General features: G+C 37.9%; 1 protein-coding gene across 1 annotated transcript in view; it reads left to right on the top strand.

The window, feature by feature from the left end:
• The window catches only part of MGAM2 (maltase-glucoamylase 2 (putative)), a 74,229-nt gene that overhangs the window by 13,006 nt on the left and 43,529 nt on the right, over positions 1 to 17,694 (top strand). Inside the window, 9 exon segments of the mRNA XM_015572659.1 lie at positions 1,026 to 1,157; positions 1,253 to 1,351; positions 3,757 to 3,870; positions 4,766 to 4,847; positions 8,211 to 8,328; positions 13,369 to 13,540; positions 14,062 to 14,178; positions 17,298 to 17,452; positions 17,599 to 17,683. Coding sequence (XP_015428145.1) covers positions 1,026 to 1,157; positions 1,253 to 1,351; positions 3,757 to 3,870; positions 4,766 to 4,847; positions 8,211 to 8,328; positions 13,369 to 13,540; positions 14,062 to 14,178; positions 17,298 to 17,452; positions 17,599 to 17,683 — 1,074 coding nt within the window.

Raw genomic sequence — 17,694 nt, 5'->3', positions numbered from 1 at the left:
GTGGCCTCCTGGTTCATTATATTCCACAAATGAGTGAGATCATGTGGTATCTATCCCGAGAGGGATAGAGAGTTAGAAACGTCGCTCAGCTATCTCCTGCATGCCCCGGCTACATGTGGTATTGGTTTCAATCTCCCCCCAGGCCTCTGAAGGGAAAAGCCTTTTGAGGTCTTGCTGGTTCGGAAACAAATGAGCTTTTCTTTCATGGATCAGATCTTTCCCACCAGGTAACCGTGGAGGACACCTGGGTCCTAAAATGACTGCCCAGTGTTAGCACAGACGGGGCTGCATTGGCTATAGGCCACAAGCCACATTCTCCTTCAGTCCTTAGCCTCTGACACACGACCGACCGCAGGATGAACCATTATTTAGACCTTCAGATGTCTTTGAAGTATGTGGCAATTGGAACAAAAGAGCATTTGCAGTCAAAGGGTCTATCACCAAAGCCCCAATTAACCCCCCACCTACTCCTGCATTTGACTTTGGGAAATGTCACTTAGCCCCTATACATTTCAATCTCCCACGAAAAATTATAACATCCGCTCCTCACAGGTTGGTATGCAAACACAAAAATAATGTGTGTGTGAGAGTTTCGTTAATTAAAGCTCTGTCCCTTTGACATTTGTCTTTGTTAATTAGTACCCTAGATGTTTTATAAGATAAGCAGGCTATTTTGTCCTCTTGTGATATGTTTTAACTTGATGTCTAGGGTCCAAGTTAGTACATGGTAATAACATTACTCATGGGCTCATTCAAACAAATATTTAAAGAGCACCTGTTTTATTTCAAGCATCTAAGCTCTTAAATTACAGGGATATTCCCATAGGGGGCATGCAGGAGGCAGCCAATCAATGATTCTCTCTCATCATTGATGTTTCTACCTCTCACTCCCTCTCCTTCCTCTCTGAAATCAATAAAAATATATTTTAAAAAAAGAAAAATGGCTTCAGTGTTAATGATGAAGAACCAGAGTTATCAGCATGGTGGTATTGCCTCGGTTCTAATTGGCCAGCACTGTCTTCCAGGATGTTCAGTACTCGGACATAGACTACATGGATGGAAAGAAGGACTTCACTATTGATGAAAAGGCTTTCCCTGGTCTCTCAGATTTTGCCAAGAACTTACACGAACATGGACAGAAATATGTAATTATTATGGTATGTTCAAACACTTATTCCATGGCCTACTATTCCATTTAAAAATGCAAAAGACATTTATAAAAATAATATTTATTATCATATTTATTTACTAGAATCCTGGCATCTTACATGATTCTGAATACCAGCCCTATAAGAATGGAAGAAAAAAGAGAGTATGGGTCTTGGGGAATAAAGGCTTTGTCACTGGACAGGTAATTTCTCAAAAAAAAATCAGTATATTACAGTTATTTGGGGAGGGGAAGTTTGTGCTTTTGGTATGACAATGAGTAGAAGGCAATTTACAGTATTATTACTGTTTTCTTGGCTTTAGAGGTTTCTGTTATTTTTAAAACAGTAGATACAATAGTAGAATGATTAAAATTCTTAAGGATTTGTTTTTTAGTTGAAATATATTTGACATGTAACATTTTATAAATTTAAGGTGTAGAGCATATTGATTTGATAATTTGATTATTACAACATGATTATCATTGTAGTGATGGCACCTCTATCACATTACATATTTTCATTTCTTTTTTGTGGCAGAATAATTAAGATCTAGTCTCTAGAAAGCTAACCCTGACCCTCTAATAATACAGATAGTTGAAAAACAATATATTATTAGAAGAAAGTTAATTTATTCTTAAAGTTCTTCTGCCTTACAATTTATATCCCCCAGACAATAAATTCAACTATGGTAATGGAGCAAGATGCTCATAGGCTAATGTGAAACCTTCCTCAGCTAATATACTTTTAATTTACATGAGACTTATAGATAGAGCCCAGCCTTTATCCTAAGGTAGCAATTTCAGGCATTTGAATAAGCTGCTTAGGAACCTATTTGCAGGGCAGCTGAGCTTTCAAGAATATTTTAAATCAAATCCTGTAGTCAATCTTCTCTTCCAATTATGTGTGGGGTCAGCCCTAGATGATTGGATGATGGAAGATTTATTAAAACTGGTACTTCATCTAAAAGTTCATGTGGTCTCATTTCTTGTTGCTCCCAGGCAATTAACTTTGCAAAACTTACCGTTTTAGGGTTATCAATGAACCCTTACCTAACTTCTCACTTAATTCCCATCATTGACTTTGTCTACGATACTTCTTTCTATTTACTTTCTTTTTCATTAATTCTAACTTTTCATGAAACAGTAGTTTCCTTCCTTCTCCAAACCAATTCTTTGTTTTTGCTGTTTTGTTTGATGTGAATTTCTAATATATCAGATAGAGCGATATTCATATATAAGTACAAAATCAGAGGCCATGGTCACATAAAAATTGTTTTGTTTACCAGAAAAGTAGATTATCCAGACTTATGAGTCATTTCAATAGTATTCATATTTGAGATGTATGTAATTAGGAATTTGCATATAACCACAAAAATTTAATTAGATAGTTACCTCCATTGACCAATAAATAACAGAAATCATTTGATCTAAGATGTTGGCAGAGGTAATAGTGCTGGAGGTAGTGTGGGTTACTTATAAAGGAATTTGGTTAGAATGAATGTTCCTGGGCTTGCTTTAAGGACAATGTCACTGTAGGTGATTCCTTTGCCACACCATCTTTTCCTTGAGTTTCAAAGTTACTTCTGATTATTATATGGTGCCTCATCACCTAAAACAAAGAACCAAGACATAGATAGCTATTCATCATACTGCCTGAGCATAAAGTTGTCCCTAAATGACAATCTATAAATTTGTTGGGAAAATAAGCAAGAATGTATGTATAAAACTTTGTGTCTTGTCAATTTAGAATTTTCAGTAAGTTGGCTATGACTATATCTTTGTGCTATTTGTGGACAATGTTAAAAATGAATCTTTGATAGGAATAGATAAGAAGAGAAGATAGAATAAAATATATTTGACCTGAGTAAGAAGCACAAAATGCATTAAACTGTTTAAACAAGATGGTTTCTATGCCAAAACCAACATATCCTATTTAATAAAAGGCCAGAGATCGTAACGGTGTCAAAACCATAACGACCATTAGACCAGAACCACCACGGCCCCTTGCCAGGCTGGCCCTGCCCCCCAGCAAGCGGTTATGGGCAATCAGGCAGGCAGGCAGAGTGGTTAGGGGCAATCAGGCAGGTAGACAAGTGAGGGGTTAGGAGCCAGTGGTCCTGGATTGTGAGAGGGATGTCCCCTGAGAGGTCCTGGATTGGAGAGGGTGCAGGCCAGACTAAGGAAACCCACCCACCCCCGTGCACAAATTTCGTGCACCGGGCCTCTAGCATTATTCAAATCAGGTTTTAGGTGATCTTCAATTAACAACACATTACACAAAGTCATTCTCTTCTAAAATGTCATCTAGTTAAACTTTCCATATTTTAAACCTGTCAATTGGCCTGACATATGAAATTTTACTTTTTTTTTTTAATCAGAGAAAAGCGACATTTGCTGGCTTCTCATCTCTATAATAAGTTGTTTTTCCTTTTATTTTTTCTCCCTTTGGTTCCTTGCATCTATTTTAACATTTAGTTTTAGGAGGACAGTCACACATTTTGATTCTAAAATGTAAGCTACATGGGCCTTCTGGTAGAAGAGATAGTAGCCAGCAATAAATGCATGTGTGAATCATCAGATAAACCACCACAAATTTCCTTGTTTTTTAGGGATACCCTGGGAAGATAGTCTTTCCTGCTTATGATAATCCATTTTGTACTCAATGGTGGACAGAAGAGCTTCAAGAATTTCATAAAACTTTGGAGTTTGATGGAGTGTGGCTTGTAAGTCATTATTCCAGTATAAAACTTACTTTGGAGACAGATATTTCTAATTTTAAGATGAATTTTAACTCTAATCTCTAATAAAATAGTTTACATAGTGATATTTAAAATCCTTTTACTTAATGTTGAGCTTATAATATACAATAAATTAGATGCCTTGACCCCCTGGATTTTAATTCTCAATCTGCTACCAACTGGTTATTTATTTTTTAAGAAAATATTTTGCTTTCTCATGGACTCAGCTTTTTCCTAAATTAATTGTCTTTTAACTTTAAAAATACTATTTTATTAGAAACTACAGGTGCCATTATTTGTAGCAATGATTTATTAAAATTTAAAGTAAATAATTAAAGAATAATTTAATGGTCCTTTTATTTTTTTAGAGGATAGCAGGTGGGGAAATTTATTTGAAATTTGAAAAATTACATTTTTGTTAGCAGGATTACACATCACCTATTTGCAAGCTCTTTTAAAGAAATGGATTTTATCTCAATTCTATCTTCTTAAGCCCTGCACTGAGTAGAATAATAGAATGGGCAAATTATGAAATAGAATATTACTCTATCTTAGATTCTTTAAAACAATACTGAGGCAATATCAGCAACAATAAAATCTCGGAAGGTATGAATTAGCCTTTGTAATAGTATTTCTTAATTAACTAATTGAAATCAAGGTATAAAAGGTTAAATGTACCTGATATAATTTAGAGTTGGAAGGTAATGTAGATACAATCTAATCCAAAAGATGAAACAGAAGTCAGAAAATTTAAGATTACCTAAGATTCCAAAATCAATAAGAGACGCCAGCTGTCCAGCCTCTAGTTCAGTAAACATTCTTTAACAACTAACTATATATCAATAACATTTTCCACTTTGTGTATTTCGTGTCTCTGAAGGAAATGGAGGAAGTATCTGTTCTCCAAGGTTCTGATCATGGGTGTGAAGATAACAACTGGAACTACCCTCCTTTCACTCCCCGTAAGTTTTCACCTGTTTGTAATGATGTAGGCAGGAGATATTTAAAACAACCTCAGCGAAACTCAGTGTAGCCAGGAGCAAGTTCACTTTCCAATGGTTCTTTTGTTTTGTTTTGACTGTTTTTATTATCTTAGTAGGGGCCCAGTGCACAAAATCCATGCACTGTGGATGGGGGCTGAGGGTCCCTCAGCTCAGCCTGCACCTTCTTGCAGCCCAGGACCTCTCACTCCCTACCCGCCTGCTCGCTACTCTTTACCACTTAGCTCTCTGCTTCTTAGCGCTGCCCCAAATGCGTGCCTCCACCTCTGCGCTCACCAGCCTTGAGCTTGGTTTCTGGCTAAGTGGCGCTCCCCCTGTGGGAATGCACACTGACCACCAGGGGGCAGCTCCTGCATTGAGCATCTGCCCATCGTGGTCAGTGAGTGTCATAGTGACTGGTTGTTCCACGGTTCAGTTGATTTGCTTATTAGCCTTTTATTATATAGGATTATTTTTATTATTTTATTAAACATTTTTAATGTTGACTTAATTGCAGGTGTCCCATTTTCCATGTTCTTTGCCCACCTCCACCCACTCCACTTCTCTCTCCCTGGAGACTTTACTGTAGTGTTTAGTCTTGCATTACTCTTTTGCTGATATAATCCAAGGGCAAGCATGTGGTGAAGGTCATATCTCCCCTGGCTGTGCCTCCTCTCTCAAATTCTACATTTCCCATCCTGTTTACTTCCTCTAAACCTTTTATACATGTTACATATGGTTCAATTTTAAACTTTATGAGAATATCAGAATACTGGAAGTACAAACTGCCTTCCATTGGAGTAAATCTGTAATATGTGTGTGTTTGTTTAGCTTGTTACCAATAGCATCAATGGTTCCTGTTAGTCCTTCCAATTTATGAGTCCCATTTCCAGTCAAAGTCAATTTTCCAGTCCCTAATTTTAAAAGAATGTGTGTGTGTGTGTTTGTGAAACAGTATAGTGCTGGTGGAAACAAATTAATCCTAGCATCTCAGTGGAGTACACAATAAAAGTTTTTGCTCATATAATATTCTAGTGTGGAATGTGTGGCTCTCATCCCAGCAGTGGCTCGGGAATCCAGTTACTTCCATCACCTGGTTCTCCTATCTCAGAGCCCTTTGTTTCCAATTTCCTAGGTGAAGGAGAAATAGAAGGGTAGAGGAGATTTATGGATAAGCCTGGAAGTGTGTGTGTGTGGGGGGGAGGGGTGGTGGTGTTCAATTTGTTCACAGAATCCAATCACATGACTCTGCTAAACTTTCAAGAGAAAATGTGAAATATAATCTTATATTCCTGGGGAGAAGACAGGCCTGGTGAGCATCTGGCCAGTCTCTGCCAGTTTCTTCTGGTTTCTTCACTTCACTGGTGCCTTTGAGCCACAGGTTAGCTGTTTCTTTACTCCTTTAAGAACTTTTTAGGAGGAATCTTGACTTCAAACCAGCTAACTTCTTGCAAAATCTGTTTCTTTCCCCCACTTATTCTTCTCTGTTCGTTCTGTGTTCCCCCAATTTTTTTCACTGTGTATCAGTTTATCATGTTTCCCTTTTAATCTCTTAATCTTCTACTTAGCCAAAAATGTTTTGTTTTGTTTCCTATAGAACATTGAAATCTCATTACCTTCTGTCTGCTTCTGACAAGGATCCTACTCCCTATCTCTCAGCATTTTGTCTACTACATATGAGAAACTGCTCTGCCTCTGGTCTACTTTTAATCTTTTCAGGATTAGAAAATACATCTGTAATACTCTCAACAATAAAGATTTTTAAAAAAAAGAAAGTACACATTGTCATGAAAAAGATTTAGATATATTACCTTTGCTCATGGGAAAATCTTAGTATCCTTTCTTATCTATATATATAAAAGGCTAAGTATCTGCCCTTCCCTCTGACCATTAGCTATGACATGCACTGACCACCAGGGGGCAGACACTCAACACAGGAGCTGCCATGATGCACACTGGCCATTTAAAAATAAACGGCACCATGGACCTGGCGCTGACAAACCAACACCCAGCTTCCCCCAAGTGGGACGCAGGCCCTGCTGCCACCCCAGAGTGACATCTCAGTTCTCCCTGCTGATCTACAATAATAATCTGGTAATAATCTGCTTCATGTTGATATTTACTGCTGTGTTGCTGACAATTACCTGAAGAGAAATTGGGGTGCTTCACTGGGCTGGAAAAAGTTTAGCAAAATCAGAAAGCAGGTCTAATTAAGTAAAGTGTATTTTATATATAAAAAAGGCTAAATTGACTCGTGCAAGCACCATACATATAAAGCTCTCGCTAAATCAGAAAGCAGGTCTAATTAAGCAAAGTGTATTTTATATATAAAAAAGGCTAAGTTGACTCATGCATGCACCATAAAGCTCTTGCTGGCACCACTTGCACGCGTGTGTTTTGATCTGTCATTATTGATCATGAATTTAGTTGACACTTCTATTATAGAGAAAGGACGAATAGTGATATTAAAATATTTTTTTCTAATTGATTTCCTTTCAATGTTCATGAAACCATGCACCGGGACACTAGTAATTAATCTAGTTGTGAATCTCAGGCCACAGACTGAGTCATGCCAGAAATATAATTGTCTTTATATTTTATAATTAAACATAATTTCAATCTCTGATTCTGCTGGGCTGGTGAGAAAAACTCAACCTCAGTCTTTCCTGGCTCTACCACTTTCTGGAATTGTGCCTCATATCTTATGAACAGGCAAGGCTTCATGAAGGAGGGCAGGAGGTATGGCCCCTTGGTACTGGTCTAGAAGTAGACGGGGAAGAATGAGATTGCAGGCCACAAGACAGAAGTGTTGACCATTTTAGGCATAAGAAAGGGAAACAATGACTATGCTGATTTCTAAAGGCAGGATCTAAGTTCTCATTCATGAAAGCCCCCAAATATCTCACTTTTTAAAAAGTGTAACTGAGGTATGAAGGCTTGTAATTTCAGAGTGTATATGTTCCCTTTTCACTGCCCTCCTATCTGTTCTTCATACATTCAATTCTCCTTGATTAAATATCTGTAGTTATGTGTGTGTACTTTATTTATATTTTATCTCAGATTAACTTCCCATTGTTCTGAGTTTTTTCTCCATTGCCACCACTCAGCACCATTCTTTGTGAGCTTGAGAATGCAAATTGATTTTAATGATTTACCTCAGTGAGGGGCTTAGAGTATGTCCCAGTTAGGAAGAGGCATTGGGATAGGATTTGAAATCTGAAAAGAGTTTTGCCAGGTAGAGATTGGTGGAGAAGGTACAGGAACCTGGAAGCAAATGGATTAGGTGGTTATTTTGTTAGAGTTTGTTGATAGGGAAGTGGCTCACCAATGGGTGTTTCCCCACAGGAGTTCTGGACCGCTCGCTTTTTGCAGGAACTCTCTGCATGGACGCCGAAGTTTACCAGGAGCTTCACTATAATGTCCACAGCCTGTATGGCTACTCCATGGCAAGAGCCACAGACTCGTAAGCACTAGGTTTTCCTTCTACTTCGAGATACGGGGAGCTGGGAGATAGAGGGTTTCTCTTGTCATCTATAGGTATATTTTTCAAATATGTTTTGTGGTTATGTAGATCTAGAAACTCAGATCTTACAGGCTACTTAAGAGGTCTTCCTATATAATTCCTTGGCTTCTGGGCAGGATTATTGCTTATTGGCTTGTGACTAAGGACTTGATATTAGTAGGCAATAATGTACAAGGTATTTAGAACCTCCAATTGGAAGTCAGCCCTTGTTTGGGTTCCATTACTGAATGTGCTATGGTCACCACACAAGAATTGACTGATTAGCAAATAACAATACAGGATACCCAGTCAAGTTTGCAATGGACATATGTACTGCATACTAAAAATTATTAATTGTTTATATGAAATTCAAGTGTATTGAGTATCCTGTATTTACATGGCAATGTTATAGCAACCCCCCCTAGCTTTCCTCCCTACTGCCTGCCCCAGTCACCCTCTCAACTCTCCCCTTTGCCCCAAGACATACACAGTACCACCACCACCATGATTACTACCATTACCACCACCATCACTACCACCACGCCACCATTACCACTACCACCACCACCACTCAATATGAGAGTCTAACAAAGAGACAGATGCTTCCTGCAAAAGATTCAGTTCTTTACATACTTTGTCACATTAATATTTTGCTGTTGACTTTGTTAATTGAGGAAAAGCTCTCTGTAAAATCTGCGCCACCCCCCGACCAAAGTGATAATTTACAATCATTATACCTAAGAGAGCAAGAAATTAGGGACTAAGATTAAGAAGATTTTAATTTAAATTTATAAAACAGACAGTGAATATTTGTTGGGGACCTTCAAGTGGCTTAGGAAAGAATGTCTTAGTTTTTCTCTACTTATATCCTTTTGCTTTGGTATTTCTGGAATACCATAGTGGGGAATGGGGGCAGGGAGACTTTGCTGTTTTCTCAGTCCTTTTATTTGACTTCTCTAGGGTACATAACATCACTGACAACTCCTTTGAAGCTTGGTTCCTTTAGTTCTGAGATACCACTCTATCTGGGCATACCTGCTCTTTTTCCAGCTGTCCCTTCTTAACCTCTGTTCCTTTTTGATCTCTGGATCTTTTCTTTTTCATGTATTCTCTCACAATTGATAAATCTTAGGGGTCAATCCTAGACTTCATTTTTCATTCTCTGCCAATACAAAAATAATTTATTCCTTCTCAGTTTTTACTGTAATTTATTCTGATAGTTTTAAAATCTGTAATTCTATAAATCTATAGTTTAGATCTCTTCCTGATTTTCAGGTCAGATATCCAAAATTACCTTCTGATCTTATCTACTTGGATGTCTTATAGTACCTCCAATGCCATTCACCTTATTGTTACCTATTTCTGCCCGGCCCCCACAGTCTAATCATTTTTGAAACTGCTCAATTCCCTATTTTGGTTGGTAGCAACACCATCACTATCTCCCAGACTCCGAAGTGAGAAATTTGGTATTATCCTTGACTTATTTCTTTTCATCACATCCACTTCTACAATCAGGCTTCAGACCTTTTAACCCTAAAACATGCCTATAATCATCTCCTTTTTTCCTCCACTGACACTTTTTAACGAAGGCCATCATCATTGCTCAAGTAAAACTTACATGAGTCCCATGACTAGTAGTCTCCCCTTCCTGACTGTAACTTTATCTCCTACTCTTCTATCCCTACTCTTGCTATTCAAAGTGTGGTCCAAGGACTAGCAATATTAGTATCATCTGGAAACATATTAGAAATGTAACACCTAGGCCCTGACTCTAGACCTTGGAAATGAGAATATGAGTTTTAACAAGATTCCCAGGGGTATTGAATGTATGTTAAAGTTCCAAAAGATCTACTCTCTACTACTGTTGAAGTTACCTTCTGAATCACACGTCTGCTCATTTCTTTCCCCAGTGAAAATCTGCTCGCTTCCTTCCCCAGTGAAAAATGATCTTTGGCTTGGTATCTTCTATATAATAAAATCCAGTCATCCCAGTTTCTCTGTCACTCAGACCTGTAAAGTACTTCATAACTTAATGGTTTCTTAGTATTTTCCTTTCATCCCTGCTACTCTTATATTTTATGCTCTGGTAAAACATAACTGCTCTTGCTCCCGAATCCAAATGCTGTTTCATTCTTCCATGTCTTTGCATGTGTTGCTTTCCCTGCATGGGATGCCCTTCCTTGCCTGGTCCATTTTTCAAATATGCACTTATCTTTAAAACCTCCCCTCACATGTTAAACCTTCCTGACAGTCCTAGGAAAAGATTACCCACACACCCACCCCATATTTTGTGTTACCTTTGTCCATATTGTACTAAGCCTAATATCCAAGCACTTGTATTATAGTTTTTAGGTATTTACCTTTTTTTCTTGCTGGACTATCAATTTCTTGAGAGCATAGTCACCCCGTATTTTCTTAGCCTGTGGAATCATGTGTATACTAAAGGCATGGTTGTTGAATAAATGCCTGGCCTGAGAAAGAGAAGAAAAATGGAACCTCATGAATTAGAGGCACAGACTGGGCCTATTTTATTTTCCAACACCATTTTGTCCTCATGACTTAGTATTATTCTGGATTATTCAATGAGAGAGAGAGTCCTTATCCACTAAATGCGAAAGTTTTTTTTAAAAAATATATTTTATTGATTTTTTTACAGAGAGGAAGGGAGCGGGATAGAGAATTAGAATCATCGATGATAGAGAAACATCGATCAGCTGCCTCCTGCACACTCCCTACTGGGTATGTGCCGCAACCAAGGGATATGCCCTTGACCAGAATCGAACCTGGGACCCTTGAGTTCACAGGCTGACGCTCGATTCACTGAGCCAAACCGGGTAGGGCTAAATGTGAAAGTTTTAATTTCAATAAGTGAAAAGCTTCAAAAAGAGGGACACACATTTCTGATTTCATTATCTTCCCTTTTCTGACTTGTTTCTCTGTCACTCAACCTTTCTGGGAAGTAAACTAGATGAATAAGACAGTTCCCTCATCTTTAAAATGAAAATCTTGGATTGGTGTTTCCCATATCCCTTCTTGTTCTGATCTATTTTGACTCATGGATGCTTCCAAGATTGAAGGTGGGAGGAGAGTGGATAAATGGCCAGGGTGAGAAAGAAAGAGTAAGGGAAGGCAGGAGGAAGGAAAGAGAGTTTTAAATTGCTTCATGTTCAAATCTCCATATGATAAAAGTACTATAAAATCACATTGGAATTGGTTAATATGTTCTGAAGCTATGTCAATAATGGTTAATAGTTAAAAGGTCAAAGTTCCCAGAAATAATGGAGATAAGTGAAACAGCCTTCAGGCATCAGACAGAGTTGGTTAAAAATCAGATAAGATTTTCATTCAGTTGGATCTGGGCATTAGGAGAATTTAAATCACAGATCTGATGAACATTTAGCTCAACTTTTGCTAGAAAGTTTGGGGACAGTAGTTACTGGTCTACAAAGAGAATTAAGTTTACTTTCCTCTGGCTTGAAAGTAGGAAGAAACCAGATCCTCTCAGATATCAAGACCTGACCATTAGTAGGCCAAAACTGAGAGATGCAATATAGAGACTTAGGGATCTCTGGGTAAATATTTTCTCTTAACTTGGAAAAAAACCCACCATGTTATCTAATCAGTGGTACTATAATGGGCTGACTCTAAATAAACCCTAAATTCACTTAACTTCATTTCCTGTTTCAATTTCACTTTACATAACTTGAATGTGTTTCTTTAATGACTGAGGATTGCAGGATGCAGTAAACCCTCTAGCCAGTGGTAATAAACACAAAATATTGCCAGTCTTTATAAAAGGAGAAATGAGGACAGGAGTTGAAGAATGAGTCCTTTCCATTTTTTGGTCATGTAATTGTCAGAATTTAATTTTCTTAAACCAGTTTTCTATTTCAGAATTTTCTTCCTTTTTCCATTATAAGTTGTTCTGCATGTGTACACTCCCCATAACATTCTTAGGAATGCAAAGAAGAAAAGCACTGGTGGCTGTGATAGTGCCTATGAGGAATTGCCCAGTGCCTGATGGTACACTGGTCTCAGACCATGTGTTGGAAGGAAAGATAGTAGAGCTTGCCTGCAAAGAGCTAGAAGCAACTGTGGCTCAGGTATCACCATCCAATAGTTGTATTATTGTTCAATTTTAAAACACTGAAGGTTAAGTGTGAACTGTTTAGGAGAGGAGAGAGCAGGGAGAGGCCTAAGCAAAATAGTGTTCTGAATAAAAGCTAGGAAAACAGCCTACATCTTACTTCATGTTATCCCATCCCACATGCCCACATCTGGTCTGAATTTCTTGTCTTTAATTCCTTTGTTTTACTTTTTATATAGTTTTTATTTGATATGTAATATTTTATAAGTAATACAATGAAAATATTTATATTTTAGTTACTTTTAACTTCATTAAGAGTGCCATATACCATCTTTTGAGACTTATTCACTTCAAGTAATACTAGTTTGCACAGATTAAGATACCCTAACATTGGGAATTGTTAATAATAAGTTCTAAAGCTTCAGAGGAATCGGGTTCCTGGAGCCCAGACTGTGTACAAAATCTCCTCTTAGGCAAAGAGCAGGTAAAGGGTTCTGACCTGAGCTGGTGTTGTACTAAACAAGATTATGAATGGCAGCAAGGCATGGAACCCAGGTACATTGGAAAAACTTTCTCTAGAGGGAGAAGATAGGGCCTATAGCCCCTCATTCCAATGTATCATTGACCAAAGGGGCCAGAGCACAGGCAGATCGAAGATGGAGGAAACATAATCAGGAGGCCAGGTGCCTAGAGAAATTCCTTGAGGGTACTGACTGTAGAGGTTTTTATTGTCTTATCTGAGATCTGCAACCTTACCTAGAAGTGAGAAAGAAGCTCTTAAAAATGCTAATTCAGTTTGTTCTCCTTCATAATACCCTGATGTTTTTTTCTCAGTTTGCTTGGACCTTTGGTATAGGTTAAGTCCTTGACATTCACAGTTCATTTCACATTCATTTGACTATATTCCTTTTCAGGGCCTTGAATACTGTCTTCCCCAAAAAGAGGAACTTCATCTTGTCCCGTTCTACTTTTGCTGGGTCTGGCAAGTTTGCAGCTCATTGGTTAGGGGACAATGCAGCTGCATGGGATGATCTTCGATGGTCCATACCTAGTATCCTTGAGTTCAACCTATTTGGCATCCCCATGGTGAGTTTTACTCTCAACCAAGGAGCTTTGACATTCTTTCCATTACCAGTCTTTGAGGTGTCTGAAAACCAGTGAGCATACAACTCACTTTGATATGTATTGGAAAAATCAATTTTTGTGTGAGCTGCCTTCGGATGATAGGAAGGTAACACTCTATCATTGGCATCCACGGATTCTCTGAAGTTAGAAAGGAGACTCCATGAGTAAAATGTATCAGTATCACAGAAAAATTCCATCAAAAGAGCATCAATGATAGCAAAGCATGAAATTGGGAACTGAATATTGAGGGTGAGCCCTTAATAAAACATACAACAGTCAGTCTTCCTCTCGTCAGTCAATCCATGATTGCACACTTTCTTTATTCTCCCATTTGGCTGGGGGCTTACCCTAAAACCTTGGGACCTCTTTAAGCATGGAGTGATGGGAATAAGAGATTCTCATTTCCTTTATCACATAGGTATACAGTAAATGCTTTCTCCTCTCTCACTGACCATTGTGCTGTATGTATGCCTATTTTCCAGGTCGGTGCCAATATCTGTGGTTATAAAAATAATACCACAGAGGAGCTCTGCAGAAGATGGATGCAGCTTGGAGCATTTTATCCACTATCCAGGAATCACAATGGGCCTGGGTTCAGGGTAAGGTCCCCAAGAGAAGTGATGGAAACTTCTTGGGTTATCTAATCTACCTGTTTTCAAAGAGGGAGTTGAAGAAAATACTCCAGGTTGGCCCTAAGTGCAAGAGCAGAATAGATAAATTTTCAGTGATAGATTAAAAACTCTTTCCATAAAGAATGTCATTAAGATATCTTATTATATATATGTATATATAATGGTTTTATTGTTAAAAACTCACCAACAAATGTAAGAGGGGTTACTAAAGTTTCTATGGTGCTGCTATCAGTTCTGGTACCACTTTATATAAGATAGGACAATTGGAGTCCATTGATATTTTACTTCAGTTAATACAAGGAAAACCACTCCTAGGTATGGGGGATCAAGGAGAAAGGATTAAGAGAAGGCAGGCCAGTGATCTGAACATTTTTTCACTTTTTACAACATTCTATCTTTCTATGGATGGTTTGGGAGACCACTCCCTGCTACTTCTCATGACATATCCTGCATTTCTCCTCTTCTAACCAAAATCATATTTTGATGGCAAGTCTATAGAAAGGGTTCAAAGTCTGTAGTAAGAAGATGTTTATCATGATGGTGATGGCAAGAACAAGTAGGGTGGGATGCCCTTTCTTTTAATGAATAAATATGCAGCTGAAATGATTTAAATTAAGTGATTTAGCTATTAATAGGCACACTAGAGTTACATACTGATAATCATTTAAGTTCTAGTTCTTGCCTTTGTCCAACGACATCTCTAACCTGGAAAAGATGTGTAGTCAGATATTCAAAGTATTTTAACCCTGGGTTGTCCTAGCAGAGAGGGATGAACTATTTCTGAATTCCAAGCAGATGGCCAGAAGCAGGGAGCGGGGTGGGGGTGCTCTTCCTGAAGAGATGGCCTGGAGAAATTACGTCCATAGGAGCACTCAGATCACTCTCGCTGCCAGCTTACAGTGCTTGTTTTCTCTCCTCCCAACTAGTACCAGCCATAGAATGATAATGGGAGCCACACATGGAAGTTTAAATGGGAATTGAAAAAGTACAAAGAAACAGGAACAATTTTTTAATCTATTTTATATAGCTCTTTATATAAATCTATCTTTACTATTATTTCAACCCATATTTTATACAAAATATTAATATGAGCTATTTTATATTCTTTTCTTTCTATAAAGTCTTCAAAACTCAGTGTACATTTTGCACTTGCAATACATCTCAATTTGGATGCTGAACTTACAGCAGCTGGAGTGAAATGTAGTCCTACCAAAACAATAAAGTTATGTTTACTAGAGAAATACTTTAACATTGATTCAGTTTTAGGTTTATATTTAAATTAACTATTAGCAAATATAATTAAAAGTGTAGTTCCCCAATCTTACTAACTACATGATTGTATCGCAAATCAGTGAGCTGGACAAGACACCTAATGAGCCCATTAGTTAGGAGTTATCTTTATTGCACGCAGGTTCAGAGCAGATTACCTCTGTCAAATTCTGAACAAACACAGGAGGGAGTATTTCCTTCTTATATCCTTCTAGTTCTTGTGTAAGACAGCTTGTAACCTTGAATAGATATTATATCTAATCAAACAGCTGTAATATCTATACAGACAACTTGTAACTTTGAGTACATATTATATCTAATCAAACACCTATAACCTTGGATGAACAAACACTTGGCAGAATATGTGAATTAATATAGTGTATCAGCTCCTTTAAATGGCTAGCTTGCAAGGTCAGACAATTAAGTTTATCTTTTCTATTCAAGCAAAAAATCAAAGTTATTTTATAGTCTAAAAATAACAGAGTTGACCCACGGAATAAGAGACTGTCTAAGAATAACAGAGTAGTTCAAACAGCAGTTTTTCCTAAGGAGGGATTATTACCATGCTTCAATATAAGTGCTTAATAGCCCCATGTGACTGATGGCCACCATGATGGACAAGGCACCTCTAGATTGTCTCAGTTGGAGACCAGATGCTGGAAGCTGTGGAGTGTTATTTTCTTGGGTGTTTAGCCTCATCGTGGTATAGAGTAGTTCTATTTGGAAGGGGGAAATGGGCAATTTGGGGAACAAAAGAAAGGAATAAATTTAGATAATTTTTTCTAGAATTCAGTCCCAGTAATACTATAAGGATAACAAGTTTAAATTTGATATGCACATCTTTCAAAGAACAAGGAAAATGAACAATGAACAAAATGCATGTCCATCATTGATGAAAATGTATGTTTCTGGGTCCTAAGAGAATTAGATTTCCCTCATAAAGGGTTCTTTCTTTGCTCTTAGATAAAATCTGCTAAAAACTGTCTTCCTGATTTCTTTGTACTTTGTGTATTGAAGAACAAATAGAGGTCACTGTCTTTGGGACAGAGAAAATAAAACAAATTTTGATGGTGAAAACATTATAAATAAAACCACACATAAATTTTAACATTGCAAATTCATAAAAGTGCATAAGAAAAAAGATGGATTATAGGTCATGGTGGTTTAAGGCACTGGGTTTCAATTTTTTAAAATATATTTTTATTAATTTCAGAGAGGAAGTGAGAGGGAGAGATAGAAACATCAATGATGAGAGAGAATCATTGATCAGCCGCCTCCTGCACACCCCCTATTGGGGATCGAGCCCGCAACCCAGGTATTAGCCCTGACCAGGAATCGAACCAGTGACTTCTTGGTTCCTGGGTTGACACTCAAGCAATGAACCCCATGGGTTGGGCTCAAATTCCTTTTTAGTGGTAGTATGACTTTATTATTTGCCAAATGAAGTATCATGAGAAACCTCAATATATAAAATAAATTGGAGCAGCTCTGGGGAAGCAGGGCCCACTATAGGCCCTTTATCTTCTTGGGAATCTCTGTAGATTTCTTTATCATCCTGAGGCGGTCATGAATCAATGTCAGAAGACATGTGTCAAATTTAAACTCTGCCACTTCCTTGCAATTTTATACTGTATTTTTGACATGGTTTTCTTATCTATAAGATGAAGGAGCAGGTAGGTCCCAGATCCTTTCAGTTCTGGAAATGCTTCCACATCTTCAAGTTGGAGAACATTGCTATTTTCTTGTGAGAAAACTTATCAAAGAGGACTTTTAAACTATGATGGAAATATTTAGTAATCACTTATGTTTCCTCCTAGGACCAGGACCCTGCTGCCTTTGGTGAAGACTCTCAGCTATTGAGTTCCTCCAGGCATTATCTGAACATCCGCTACACCCTGCTGCCTTATCTCTACACTCTCTTCTACCGAGCTCATACCCGGGGGGAAACTGTAGCGAGGCCCCTGGTCCACGAGTGAGTTTCCTTATCCGCAAAGACATCCTTTCAGATTATAGTTTCGCTTCCCTTGTTAGTAGTAACAAGGTTTGTTAGGACCTTGTTTTCATATAATGAGCTGCTCTCTTATGTTGGAAGCTTCACCTACCTTCTCTGTTTTCCAGGTTCTACCAGGACAATGCTACATGGGATGTGCATGAGCAGTTCTTATGGGGACCTGGACTCCTCATCACGCCTGTGTTATATGAAGTGTGTTTATA

This window comes from Myotis davidii, unplaced genomic scaffold (genome assembly GCF_000327345.1).
Source record: "Myotis davidii unplaced genomic scaffold, ASM32734v1 scaffold329, whole genome shotgun sequence".
NCBI lineage: Eukaryota > Metazoa > Chordata > Mammalia > Chiroptera > Vespertilionidae > Myotis > Myotis davidii.
The sequence above is the reverse complement of the archived record's forward strand: the minus strand, read 5'-3'. Positions and strand labels throughout refer to the sequence as shown.